Source organism: Macaca thibetana, chromosome 1, assembly GCF_024542745.1.
Source record: "Macaca thibetana thibetana isolate TM-01 chromosome 1, ASM2454274v1, whole genome shotgun sequence".
NCBI classification, from domain to species: Eukaryota; Metazoa; Chordata; class Mammalia; order Primates; family Cercopithecidae; genus Macaca; species Macaca thibetana.
In genome coordinates, this window is record NC_065578.1 from 106,820,433 (window position 1) to 106,834,374 (window position 13,942).

At 35.2% G+C, this 13,942-nt stretch overlaps 1 protein-coding gene across 4 annotated transcripts in view; it reads right to left on the reverse strand.

Annotated features, from left to right (window-relative positions):
- The window catches only part of VAV3 (vav guanine nucleotide exchange factor 3), a 397,627-nt gene that overhangs the window by 22,548 nt on the left and 361,137 nt on the right, over nt 1-13,942 (reverse strand). For all 4 annotated transcript variants that reach the window (XM_050778810.1, XM_050778804.1, XM_050778785.1 and 1 more), the window contains 3 exons: nt 8,264-8,380; nt 7,613-7,700; nt 1,435-1,564 (listed from right to left, as the gene is read on the reverse strand). In XM_050778810.1, the coding sequence (XP_050634767.1) occupies nt 1,435-1,564; nt 7,613-7,700; nt 8,264-8,380 (335 nt within the window). The remainder of the gene's footprint in view (nt 1-1,434; nt 1,565-7,612; nt 7,701-8,263; nt 8,381-13,942) is intronic.

A 13,942-nucleotide genomic window follows, 5' to 3' on the forward strand; every position in this document is an offset into this window, starting at 1 on the left:
AAATAACAAGATAAAATGTCATAGCTGTTTAAAGTTTTCACATAAAGTTCACTCTACTTTCATTGTACGAGCTTAGGCATACACCATTGATCACTGTGAGGAGAACATCTATTAAGTTACTTGAATAAAAAACATGTCAGTTGATGTGACAGATTGTTTGTTTACTTAAATTGAAATGTATAAAACTTCACTGATGTTGTTGAAACCCAGAGCATTACCTGTTCCCCTTTTAGTTTCTGCTTTTAGGGAAAAAATATTAAGTTATATTAAACTGATGCAAATTCTGTTTTCAAATACCTCTAGATATCCCAGTTTTGCTTAGGCTAAAGATTCTAAGAGTAATGAAATTGTATTCATTTCTTCCCCAAAACACTTATTTAAATAAATAAAATGATACCAAATTAAGAGAATAAAATCACACCTTCTTGATGACACTTTTCTTTTTCTTTTTTTTTTTTTTTTTTTTTTTGAGACGGAGTCTCGCTCTGTCGCACAGGCTGGAGTGCAGTGGCCGGATCTCAGCTCACTGCAAGTTCCGCCTCCCGGGTTTACGCCATTCTCCTGCCTCAGCCTCCCGAGTAGCTGGGACTACAGGCGCCCGCCACCTCGCCCGGCTAGTTTTTTTTTTGTATTTTTTAGTAGAGACGGGGTTTCACCGGGTTAGCCAGGATGGTCTCGATCTCCTGACCTCGTGATCTGCCCGTCTCGGCCTCCCAAAGTGCTGGGATTACAGGCTTGAGCCACCGCGCCCGGCCTGACACTTTTCAATTTTTTTTTTTTTGTTACATGCTATATCTATCTCCAGGAAGATTATGTAACATTAAACGATGAGAAAAAATGTTTTCAACTTAGACTCACAGTCCAACCATAACATGCTTTTGTTTGCATGCTAATCTTTTGTGATTAGTTGTGGCACAGGGCTCATTCTGAAAGAAAGTGGCTAATGTATGGTTTTAGAAATACTAGCATCCAAAAAAACACATTAGTAATATCAAAATTCTGAAAGTAGTCACTGAAATAGACCATAAGCAGATTTGAGATACTAGGTGAACCGGAGAGCTGTGTACCAGCCCTGCTTAAATACTATTACTCAAACAGAATTATGACCACATACATTACATGTAAGTTAAAAAGAGTTTAGTTAATATAAAAGTCAATGAAAAGTATAAAATGTAAATATTAGCATATCTTTTACATTTCTGATGGATTTTTGAACATAAACATAATTTTTAATTTGCCATAAAGATCTATAATTAGATGTGTTCACAAGCCTGTTGGTCCATCTGACTCTACTGAACTCCAGAAAAAAAGTCCTTGCTCATGCATTAGCACATCCATTGGTTACATTTTAAAATCTGGAATGAAGATGTTTAATGTTATTGTGCATCTAATTTTTACATGACAGTAAATTGTATTATCAAGTATAATACTCACAGCTGTTGCCTGCTCTATTAACCCTCTGTCCAGTTGAATGTTCTGGCTCCTTGTATGGAAACTGCAGAGTTGTATCTAAGGTTCTGAACCCTTCCTTGAGAGAATGATGCTTGTAGTACTCCACAAGTTCCTTTGGAAAAAATAAGCAAACATATTTTTGATAAAGATACTTTTGTTCTCAAACACATGAACTCCTCAGCACACAAATACAATATAAGGATGACCAATTTAATGCTAAATTTTCCATATGTATATGGAAGATTAAGTAAATGATAATCTCTCCCTGTTGTCTGGATGTACATGACACCTACCTAATAGCTGTCCTTGTTACTCAAGCCATTAATAATATGAGTTACCCCCTGTTGTTATTCACAGATGGAGAACATCCTGTTAGTCTTCAGTCAGATGTAGAAAATGAAAAGAAACCACACTAAATCTCAGTTTCAGAGTAGTAATTATTGTTCTTATTTATGAAATACTTGCCTTTCTAAAAGAAAATAAAAGGAACAGCTGCTTGCTGAATATATAGCAATTTCTAGTTTCCTGCACTTATTTTCTTTCAAAATGGCAGAAAAACAAACTTATACTTTTTCATGGTAAACAAAACTTGATAAAGCACAAATGGTACTTGACATTGTTTTTAGTTTCTGATGAAGTATAGTACCCGTCATAGCTCCGCATATCTGCTACTCACAGAGGTCAATGTAATTCTTTCCAATTTTCTCTCATAAATAATTTGTCTTAAATACATCTAAGCCTAATGTAATAACCACATGCCATCCTTCAAATTATGGTTTCAGAAAATTTCACAGGTTGGTTTCATAGATTCTGCAGAAATCTGAATCTCTCTACTGTAAACTGAAACTGAATAATAATTCACAATAAAAATGTATCTTATCATCAAATGAGTACTGCAGATATAAAAAGTTTTTATAAATATCTGAAATAAAAGAAAAGAAAAATCACTTTTAACTTAATTATTCAATGCTTCTATTGGAGCACCTGTTTAAAAATAAAAAACAGAAAAAAAAAAAACCACTCGATTCTTCTAAAAATCCCACAGCCATCAACTTAATATCTGTGTTCAGTGGTTATGTTCAAAGTTCCCCAAACAAATCAATGAGTCCAGAAATCAGCTGAAACAAGAAAAAGAGAATCATCGATGATTTATTATTTAAAACAAAACTTGAGTGTGTTGCGGAATGCACTGTACCAGGAGCTTCAGGGGTCACAGAGATTATAAAGCTAAGCCTCCTGCCCTTGAGGAGTTCTCATCAAGGGAAGGGAAAGTTCAAAGGCAGGAGAGAGAACTTGGTTTTGTGTATCCAATGAGAAGGATGATGAAAAGTTTTGTAATACAAGTAGCTTGGCTTAAACTGAAGAACTAGTAAAATTACAATAGCCAGGAACCAGGGAAAGATCATTTTAGGTAGAGCAGGCAGGCTGGAAACAGACACAAAGGTGATAAACAAAGATCACCTTTCACAAGCTAAAAGCAGCACAGTTTGGCTAAAGCATTGGATAAGGCAAATGGCGATTTTTCAATCGCACCTACAAAATGGGGCTAATAAACCATTTCACAGATGACAACAAAGAATACATAAAGTACCTAATACATGTGAAAAATCGTAACAGCTACCACATTATCCCATGTGCCAGGCCCTTTACATAGTTTCTTATAACCTTCACTCAAGAACATTATGAAATGGGCCTTATTCCCATTGAAGCTCAAATCTCACTTTGCGTGAACTTACGCAAAGTCACACAGCTAGCGTCTTTCTCCCAAGTTTGTGCTCTTAACTATATCATACTATTAGCAAATAGTGCCTAACAAATGTAAATACAAAAACAAGGGCCGGGCATGGTGGTTTGTGCCTGTAATTCCAGCACTTTGAGAGGTTGAGGCAGGTGGATCACCTGAGGTCAGGAGTTCGAGACCAACCTGGCCAACATGGTGAAACCCTGTCTCTACTAAAAATACAAAGAAGTTAGCCAGGTGTGGTGGCAGGTGCCTGTGATCCCAGCTACTTGGGAGGCTGAGGCAGGAGAATCACTTGAACCCGGGAGGTGAAGGTTGCAGTGAGCTGAGACCTTGCCACTGTACTCCAGCCTGGGCAACAAGAATGAAACTGTCTCAAAACAAAACAAAACAAAACACCAAAAAACACATAAAAAAAACAGGGAGGCAAAAGTGAAGTAGTTTTTGCTATGTGTTCATGATGTACCAGGTACTTAATTTTCTTAAGACTTAAGATGTTAGGGTCTTGCAAATATTATATCTACAACTTGAAAAATACGTATTTCTTCCTTTCTTCCTTGGGCCTAGATAATGTGGGTCCTTGTTGAAGCAAGAAATTTGTAATCAGACTGACCTTTAAAAAAAAAAAGAGAAAAAGAAACAAAAGACCCTGTAGAAATTTGTATCTCCAAAATGGTTTCAATGATCAGAATATGCATTTGTATTTTGGTGAATTTTAACATGTTTTGCACAGATAAGGCATAGAATTAAATTCTACTTAGTGACCAATATTTCTATTTTTTTTTTTAAATATGAAGCAAAATTTTGTGAGGTCTCTGGAAGAAATACACACACACACCCCCCCCCCCCCCCCCCCCCACACACACATAATGTCACTGATACAAATGATACCGAAGAGTTTTCTCCTAGTCTTATTACTTAAATTGAGTAAAATGTGTTATTTTCTTTAGCAAATGTGAAAACAAACTTGAAAGGAATTATAAGCTATAGCTTTGAACTTTGACATAATTTTGTTATAGGTAATATGAATTTTATGATTTTTGCTATGAATTACAATTTATGTGAATTTGGCTAGAAACCATAGAATTATTATACTGAGAAAGGATTTGGTGATTATTTAACACTCGCCCACTCCCAAATTTTATGGAAGAAAAAATGAGTTTTCCAAGGCCTAGGGTCATGCGGCTTAGTAAAATGCAAAACACTCTTTATCACTTCACTAAGCATGGAAGATATTTTAGTTCCATTTTTACAGTCTTATGAGGGTAAATCTTCCTACATGTTTCTAACTGGGTAGAATTAAATAGTGTCACTATGGATCTTTTCCAATTTGCCTTTATGCTTTCTGTATTTTAGTCTAATCCACCCCTGCTTTAACAGTCATTGACCTTCAGGTACAACAAGTAAATAAGAAGACTCTAAACAAAAGAAATCGCTAAGCTTTCCTTATCTCACACTGACACAGCAGTGTCAACAATTCAAGTCTCTTAAAAATAATGAGTGAGAGCCAGTCATTCCAATTACCAAGGAAACAGGCAATGGAGATGGTTTATAAACAGCATTTGGACATGGACTGTCTGGCATACATGAAAATTAGAACAAAATTAATGCCTTGTAATCTGGATACAGAAATTCATTTAGGATTTGCATTTAATGACTAAGAAAAACAAAGATTCTGATTAACTAAGCTATTGAAACTCAAGGGAAAAAGGTTAGGTCATAACCACCTAAGGTCAACCTTCTCATTGAGAAACCAGTTAATGTAAAAGCAGCTCTGGAGTTTGCTTATGTTTTACACGCTTTCCAGATTTAAATGTAATTCCAGGCCCTGTTGTGTTTCACAGATAGAAGAGTATACTAATAACAATAATAAGAGGATACTGAACTATTCTTAAGAAACAACTCCACAGATCACTCCTCACTTATAATAGAGAAGTGTGTTTGACTCCAACATGGTAAAGGGTAACTCTTTGAAGTTAGTATGATCTTGATTTTGAGAAGTCTTCACACCAATTAATCATCTTCTACCTCATTCCAGAAGTTCAAGTTGCTAAAACATGAGCCATCCCTTCTGACCAAGTATTCATGTGGCATTTCCCAGCCTAGGTTCCAAGGAGTGGTCTATGGTGAAGTTCTTGGTGTAGACATACTTACCGATTCTTAAAGCTTCTTTTTAGAACGGTTGAGTCCTTTTGAGTTCTCCAGAAAGTCATTTCACATAGTAAGGACTCAATATAAATTTGCTCAACAAATGAACAGAAACAAAAAGGAGGGGTAACTTCAGATTAGTTCAGCTGCCTCTTCAGTAATTTTTACAGTTCTTTGCTAAACCTGACAAAAGTGCTTTTCTGATACTGAGATTTTTTCCAGCTCCTTGTTTTTCTTTCCACAATTACATCCTTTGCTAATGTTTATTAGTTTCATTTTGCTTTGCTAACATTCTTAGTCCCTTCCCTTTAACATGCTGTTATTAGTGCTTCCTTACAAAAGATGCCCAGATATGGAGAAAAAACCACATATGCACATGTCTCTAATAGTGACATTGCTGAGATTTTATACATAACATATACGAAAAGCTTACTTTAGTCCCGTGAGAAGCACTTTTAGTTCTTTTTCCAGAGAATATTATTGTAGAAACTTTTAAGGCTCTCTGACACAATTTTTTTTTTAATGCTAGGTCTCTATTGCTTTCACTATAATCACAGCTTTACATGCAGATAGGAACTCATGCATCTATGTCTACTAATCCAGGTCACTGGTATTACTGGCTTTTCACATCTAACCTTGGCTTCTGAAGAACTTCCTTGAGTTGAACCCAGGTGACACAAAGCTAAATTGATTGGCCCTTTTCAGTGCCTATTCCTTTCATCTTCTTTGCTTGTCTCTTCTGATGGGAGTTACTTTTGCTACTTTCAAAGTCTGCAAGGCTGGCAGTTATCTTTGGCCCTGCAGCAGTTTTTTAAGTCCCATAGTAACTATAGCACTGTGGAGCAGCCTCATTAGCATCCAGGGAAGTTCTGCAGGTGAAAGCTCAAGCTGGTGTGTCTTGCAGAGATGTGGAGAGCCCCTGTGCATGCTTTTATCATGTCTCAGCTGTGTCTGTCATTCATTATTTGTGCATCCACTTGCCACCTCCCTCCAAGTTTTCGTTTTATGAGGAACCTCCTCTGGTCCAATTCTCTCTGTGCTCAGCCTGCTTGTTTCAACAGAATGTAAGTTACTTCCAGCAGGAAGGATGCCTGGATCTTGGTTACAAATTTGACAGAGTTTACATTTTCCAGGACACGACCTTGCTGCCCATCCTTAGCTTTTGAACTGGGAATGATCTTTACATCCATAGAGATTTTATTTTTCTTTCAACTCAGGATGCTTCAATTTCTTTAAAACACTGACACCCGCCTTGAAGGAGCTCTAAATTTTTGGATAAGGTATTCAAGCTGGCCTACTTTGTAAGGCTCCATTACACTCAGTTTAACTTTAAAGTTAACATCTGCAAAGTGCTTTGAGATGTATTCTGGAAGGATGCAGTATGTATCATTTGATTGATGGTTCAGTCAATGAGTGGTCCTTCCCAATGTTACTCAAGGTACTTAGCAGTACAAATGCATCTTATGTCCTATATCCAAACTCTTCATTATCTCAAGAAACTACCAAACTTGAGAAACATACTTGAGACCACTTAAGGAAATGTGAACTTAGAGAGTTTACTGTTAGCGATGCGTACATGATGACATATACACATTGTTTAAATGACATACACAAAATATTCCTATATGCTAACAAAAGTATGAATCAGTTGTATTTTTTTAAAACTGTGGGAATAATCCTTATTCATTTGATGTGATTTGACAATATACTATTTCCATTTAAATATACAATTCCTATGAAATATCAACTGTTAAGTGGCAAAAATGTTACCTTGTTAATGCATAATTATCCAAGGTAATGAATGAGAACCATGGTAGAGATCACTTAAAATAGCAGAAAATACAATAATCTTTTCAATTTGACTTTATATTGCATTTTATAAAAAATGGACCTAAATGTTAGACATATTTTACTAAATACAACTTTTTGTGTTATAATTTAAAATACTGTCCTCTGCCTGAATCAGGACACAGAGGCAAAGGAAGAAAAAAGAGGAAAGAAAGTTATATTAAAAATCTGCTGTGTCATTTAAATACAAACCAAAACTGTATCTAAAACCTGCAAACAATTTACAATGAAGAATATGATTTGAGCAATATAAAACTTAGAGATTTTTAAATTAGAATTTTCAGGATTTTGTTGCAAAATTAGAATACGATTCTCTTTAACTTTTCAGTGAGCAAAATTTCCAAGAAACTATAGAATTAAAATGACCTTTCTAACAAAAGAAAAATAAGGATCCCAGATTGAAAAGAAATAATCAATGCTTACCATTAAACTTTTAAATTTTCTATTTTCTGCAATGTGAAAAAAGCCATCTCTTGTTAAAATCTTGATGTGCTTTGCTTCATTATTGTACCTGTGGGCAATGAATAACTTATGAATATAAATGTGCTTTTAATCAGTAGAAATCAATAATTACCAGAGGGCATGCCCCAATAACATTATAGGAATTAATTCTGCAGACAAAATATATACCTATGCCAATACACTGGTGACAGCTAATTAACAAAATATATTTACTGGATTGGTTGAGGATACAACCAATATTTGAAGTGAGAAGGGAGGTTGGATTTGACTATTCATTATGTGCAATTTACTTAGTAAGTTCAGTTTGAGAATGTAGAAAAATAAGACAAAAATCTAGAAATTTATACTGTTAGTATTTACTAGAAATATACACACATTAAACCACGAAAACACAATATTATGAAAGAAATCTAATATGCCAATTAGCAGCCTATAACACTTTTTACTGTTTTTCAAAGATATTTTCAAGTATTAATGAACTGTCTGGATAGATGCATTATTTCTTCTGCAATTAGAACTTTGGTTTTCAACTTCAGTGTTATACATGTCAGATGGTCTACGCAATTATGAAAACAGGAAATCTATTTCTGTAAAAGTACTTGTCCTACTTACTTAATGCTAATTGCATATTCTCCTGACTCTTTGGTCCTGTGCCTCACAAGGTAAGTACTATTTACCCTATTAATAAGTTCAGTCTCTGCTTGCAATCTTTCCATTGCTCCAGCATACCTGTAAAAAACAATGACACAGAAAATTTGGATAATATACCTGGAAGAGAACAGAGGCTAAAAGTAAGTATCTCTCAATATTTAATTTAGTGGCAGAGCTGAGCTGTTGGTAATTCTGTACTAATTACATTGTTTAAGAAAAATAAATCAGTAAAAGGTCCTTTAATACGTCCAAACACAAATGCTCTACAAAGCTAACAACAGCAAAATGAACAGTGCCTAATACCTCCTAAGCACCTAGTAAACAAATGGGACAAAGAGGAGTCAGTGGGTATTGGGTAAAAAGACAGTTGTGGGAGCTTAAGGATAGGAAGGAAAAAGACTTGTAGGGAGAGACTGCCCTGTATAAGATACACAGACACACTTATTTTAGCTTTTCTATATATACTATGAAATGAAATCTCCTTTAAGTATCTTTTTAAAAAAAATTCTAGTAATGTTATTTTAAATAATTATTTTTCTGATATGAGATTAATTCATATATTCCACAATTTTGATAACAAATTTTCTTAAGCAATTAGTTATAATGAGTAAAATTTAGTTTCAAAAGGTAGATATTTTTCAAAACCAGAATTCAATCTCCCTAGATTTTGCTGGCCTTAAGCATATAGAAGCTCCATAATAACTATAAAAACAAAAGGCCCAAATTCAATCTTAAAATAATCTTTAATGACCCCTCAAGTCATATATAGGTGTAAAATCTCCTGGCAAGATACATCAGAGATTTTAGTCAATAGAGTGTAAAAGAAAAATTCTGTTTAGATTGGTTCTCTTTCAAAGCTAGTCAATAATTAATATACCTGAAAATCCTCTGGTTCACATATAGACTCATGTAACTCAGTATAAACATTCACCTCCAATGCAAACTTAATATTCATTTAAAATGCACATGGCAGGCATTCAATAAAAGTTTGTTGATGGAGAACATGTTAGGTTTCCATCTAGTATAAAAGAGGAATTAAGGGCATTTTATGCAGATGGTACCTTGTGTTAAAAGAAAAGTTATAACAACTCATGAACTACTAGGACCTAGTAATAATCTGACTCATTCATGCCTACCTGTCTTCAACCTTATCTCTTATATCTGCCTTCATCACTAGTGTCCAGCCTTCTTTCAGATCCAGGAGTTTCTCGAGCTCCTTTTGAGCTTAGAGTCTTCTCACAGACTGTACTCTTGTCTGGAAATACTCATGCTCTATCAACACAATATTCCTTCTCATTGTTAAAGTTTAGAGGGGTCTTCTCTGACCATACCATCTAAAGAATGTTGTCCTGCATCTTGTACTACCTACTCCATATTCTCATTACAATATCCCTATTTTCATGACACTTATCACAACTAGTATTTAGTGTATGCATTTTTATCAAAGCTATGCATTAACGTAGTTTTAAAAGTCCATTCACATTATAATAACAAAAAAAGCAGCAGTATTCCAACAGACAAGCATTCTACTCCAAGTCCCATTTCAAACATTGTACCTATTTTTTATTTCTACTTGTGTATTTCTCAACAATTATATGACAATTTCTCATCAATTTTCGACATAAGGAAGAAAAATCATCTTCCTACCACCTGTGCTCACTCCTTTATAGTGCTGTTCCTCACTCTTGTCTTTCTGTAACCTCTACAAAGCCAAGCTGTCAACTGGCCCAGTTTTGGCATGGTGTTCATTCAAAGAATATCTGCTCTCCAAAATAAAATTGCTTATGTTTTTGTTTGTTCAAGTTCTTTGTCTCTATCACAGATTCCTTCCAAATATACCTCCCAATAATACATTTTTCAACACCATTGCTATGGTTTGAATGTCCCCTTAAAACCCATGTTGAAATTTACATTGTAGTCAAAATGCAGTCGAAACTTTGTTTCATGCACAAAATTTAAAATATTATATAAAATTACCTTCGGGCTTTGTGTATAAGATATATATAAAACATAAATAAATTTTGTGTTTACACTTGGGTCCCATCCTGAATATATCTCATGATGTTTATGCAAATATTCCCAAATCTGAAAAAATCTGAAATTCAAAACACTTCTGGTCCCAAGCATTTTGAATAGGGGATACTCAACCTACAGCTGCATTAACTGAATTAAGACAATCACATAATCTACCTGTTAATTTTCTCTGGAGCCTTTTCTTCTGAGCCCTCCACACTCTTCTAATTGATACTGCTTGATCTACTAAGCCTGTTGAATTACTGTAGTCCTGGGACTTCTCTTTGCTCCCCTTTCCTGGTTTCTATATCTCCCCCTTCCTTGATTAGCTCACCCTTCAGCTTTTTCTAAACATACACAGTGTGTAATACTCTAAAGTCCCGCATCTATGAAAATATTTTATTTTACCTAGTAACGCATAGCTTGGCTATGAATATTATTGAAATATTCATAGTTTGGCTATTGGGTAAATAATTCTAGGTGAGAAATTATTTTGGCTCTCAAATATTACTACATTGATTCATTGTCTTCTAATTTCCATTCAATGCCATTTCTAATTCTTTGTATGTGACCTGATTTTTTTCTCCTAGAAACCTTCAAATTCTTTCTGTATTCTCTATACTGCAAAATTTCATGAAAATGTGTGTGTGTGTGTGTGTGTGTGTGTTTTATATATATATATTGTCCTGGCCTTTTAGAAGTATCTTCAATTTGGAGCCACATGTCCTTTGGTTCTGAGAAATGTCTGTATCATTTCTTTGATAATTGCTGTCCTTGGTTTTCTCTTTCTGGAATTTCTACTACTTGAATGCTGTATCCCCTGGGTCAATAGCCTAGTTTCCACATCGCTTCTCCTGTATTATCTATCTCCGCCTTTTTGGAAGATTTGCTCAACTTTATTTTCCAAGTCTTCTACAATATTCAACCTAAAAGAGCTCCTTTTTGATTTGTTTTCTAAAACATTGAGCTTACATCCAATGAACTTAAGTTTTCTCTTAATTTTGAAGATGTAAATAAAAGGTTTTTTTTAAGTTGTCTGCTCACTCTAATATCTATTTTCAAGTTTCTCTTTTTTTTTTTTTTTTTTTTTTTTTTCAGTTCAAGGGTTTCCTCAAATGTATGGTTGCTTTTTGTTGTTTGTTCCTACTTAAGAGGGATGCATACACCATTGACTGGAAGCTCTGTGTGTGTGAGCACCAAAGTAGGTCCACTGGGTAGGAGTCTGATCTTTTTTTTTTTTTTTTTTTTTTTTGAGATGAAATCTCACACTGTCACCTGGGCTGGTATGCAGTGGCGTGATCTCAGCTGCCTGCAACCACCATCTCTGGGGTTCAAGTGATTCTCCTGCCTCAGCCTCCTGAGTAGCTAGGATTACAGGCACCCACCACCACATCTGACTAATTTTTTGTATTTTTAGTAGAGACGGGGCTTCAATATGTTGGCCAGGCTGGTCTAGAACTCCTGACCTTGTGATCCACCTGCCTTGGCCTCCCAAAGTGCAGGGATTACAGGTATGAGCCACTACGCCCAGTTGAATCTGATCATTTGACAAGAACCTGAAGACCGAGCTGGGAAACACCCAAAGGTCTGGATTTTAGATTTTTAACTCTATTTCGTTTCTTTGGCCAAAAATCTTCCAAATTCCTGTCTGAATACCAAGACACAGTAGTATGTGTATATGGGACCCAGCTGTCATAGTGCTAAAACTGAGCTACACAAGAGAACTGGAGAGCATCATCACTCAGTATACACAGCCCTCTGTCTTCACTATGGCATCTCCCCAGTCTCTGCTAGGCTTGATCTTTCCAAATCTAGGCCCTATAGGGTTCACCTTTTCCACATAATACAGCTTCTAACTCCAGTGTCTCCTACCGCTGCAGGAAAGGGCAATTTGTTCAGACTACTATGGGAAAAGGCAGGGACCCTGACATCTATCTCTTGTTCTGTGTACAGATTCTAGGACAGTTCCCCAGTTTGCAGTCCCAAATCTCATTTCTGTCTTTTAATACCCCAAAGCATAGATTATTGAAGATAATCATCTTAATTTTCTATTTTATTTCATTATGTATGCAAGAGACAAAATTTACCTTGTGCAAACAACTTACTTTTAAATGTAGAAATAATGAGTAGATAATATAGTTGGTGATACTTAACTTCTCAGTGACTTGAGAACTACCATGCCATCATGCAAAGTAATTTTCTCTAAATAGTTTAGTATTTCTAAAATTGAAGGTTCTATTTTCTGGGGTAGTTGATCATTTTGTTCCCTAGCAGACGACATTTCACATCAAACTGCCTGCTTAGTTTAAATAGATTGTCCAGGTTGCTCAAGAAAAAAAGAAAGGTAATTTTAAAATTCTACTACATCCTTATTTCTTGCTATTTTCAAGGCTCTCCCTTTGCCTGAACATCTTGCTTTTATAAGAATAATATTATTCTAACTGGTCATATTTTCAGTAGGATTTTACTTATTGGCAAGGGTACATTTTAAAACTAAGGGTACAAAGCCTACCCTCGGGTGCCCTGAATGGTTCTCAGGTACCTAATAAGTTTATTTCATAAAATCCATGCAGTTTGAGGTATTAGTATTTCATCTCTCAAATCATTACCTTTGTAACTATAATGCCAGTTACATGAAAAATGGTATAAGAGAAGAAACCTAATCATCACACTTTCAAGATTTTTAACAGTTCCTGATGTTTTTCAGTTTGATTGTCAATGCTATCAGCTCTAGTCTCCAAATTTAATTTCTTTCAGGACTATAGTTTAAAATTCCACAGACACTAATGACTTCAAATTGTCTTCAATCAGGTAAAAATGAAGCACATTCCCAGTTCTATCACAAACCTGCTGCAATTTCTTCAGCAAGCTCAGTGCTGAGGCCCAGGGAGGGATATCAGGAAGGGCAGACAGTAACTACAGAAGACAGAGTGACTGCCAGAGGAGGGGAGGTGTAGGAGGGCCCGAGGAGAATCCCATACGTTGCACAATGGATTCCTACACTTTGAAAAGTAACTCAGCATTTTCCATGCTTTTGTTATAGAACAGAAAATAATCAGAATATGTAAAAAAATATCAGATAACTCATATGGTAACATGCAAACCCAACTAGTACTATACATTCCCAGAATATTATATTTATATATGTATTCTGATCTCTCGTTTCTATGCATGTATTTTAATATCAAGAAAATAAAAATAGATTCAGTCTTTTTAAGAGGAGTCAAATGCAAAATTCAGGAAAACAAATAGAAATGAGTAATGTGCTCACATTCTGTATTTTGGGGGCAGTATAGCAATGTACAGATGGCATAACTTGGAATTCCGGCTTTACCACTCACTAGCTGCACGCTCTGTTTCTTTGTTTCTCCACCCATAAAAATAACAACAGTCACCACCATTTTTCTTATATAAATGTTGAAGAAATAAAACAAAACATGTATGGTACAAAGCATATAACAAATAGTATGTATTAGTTATTATGATAACCATAACTATACTAAATCCTAAATATATTTTTTAATAGTTGGAGTTATCTAGAAAATAATAATTACTATCCACTACACTTCCTAGGTTTTGTTAATGATACTGCCAGCTGCCAAGTGGTATGGGTGCCCCTATCTTTAT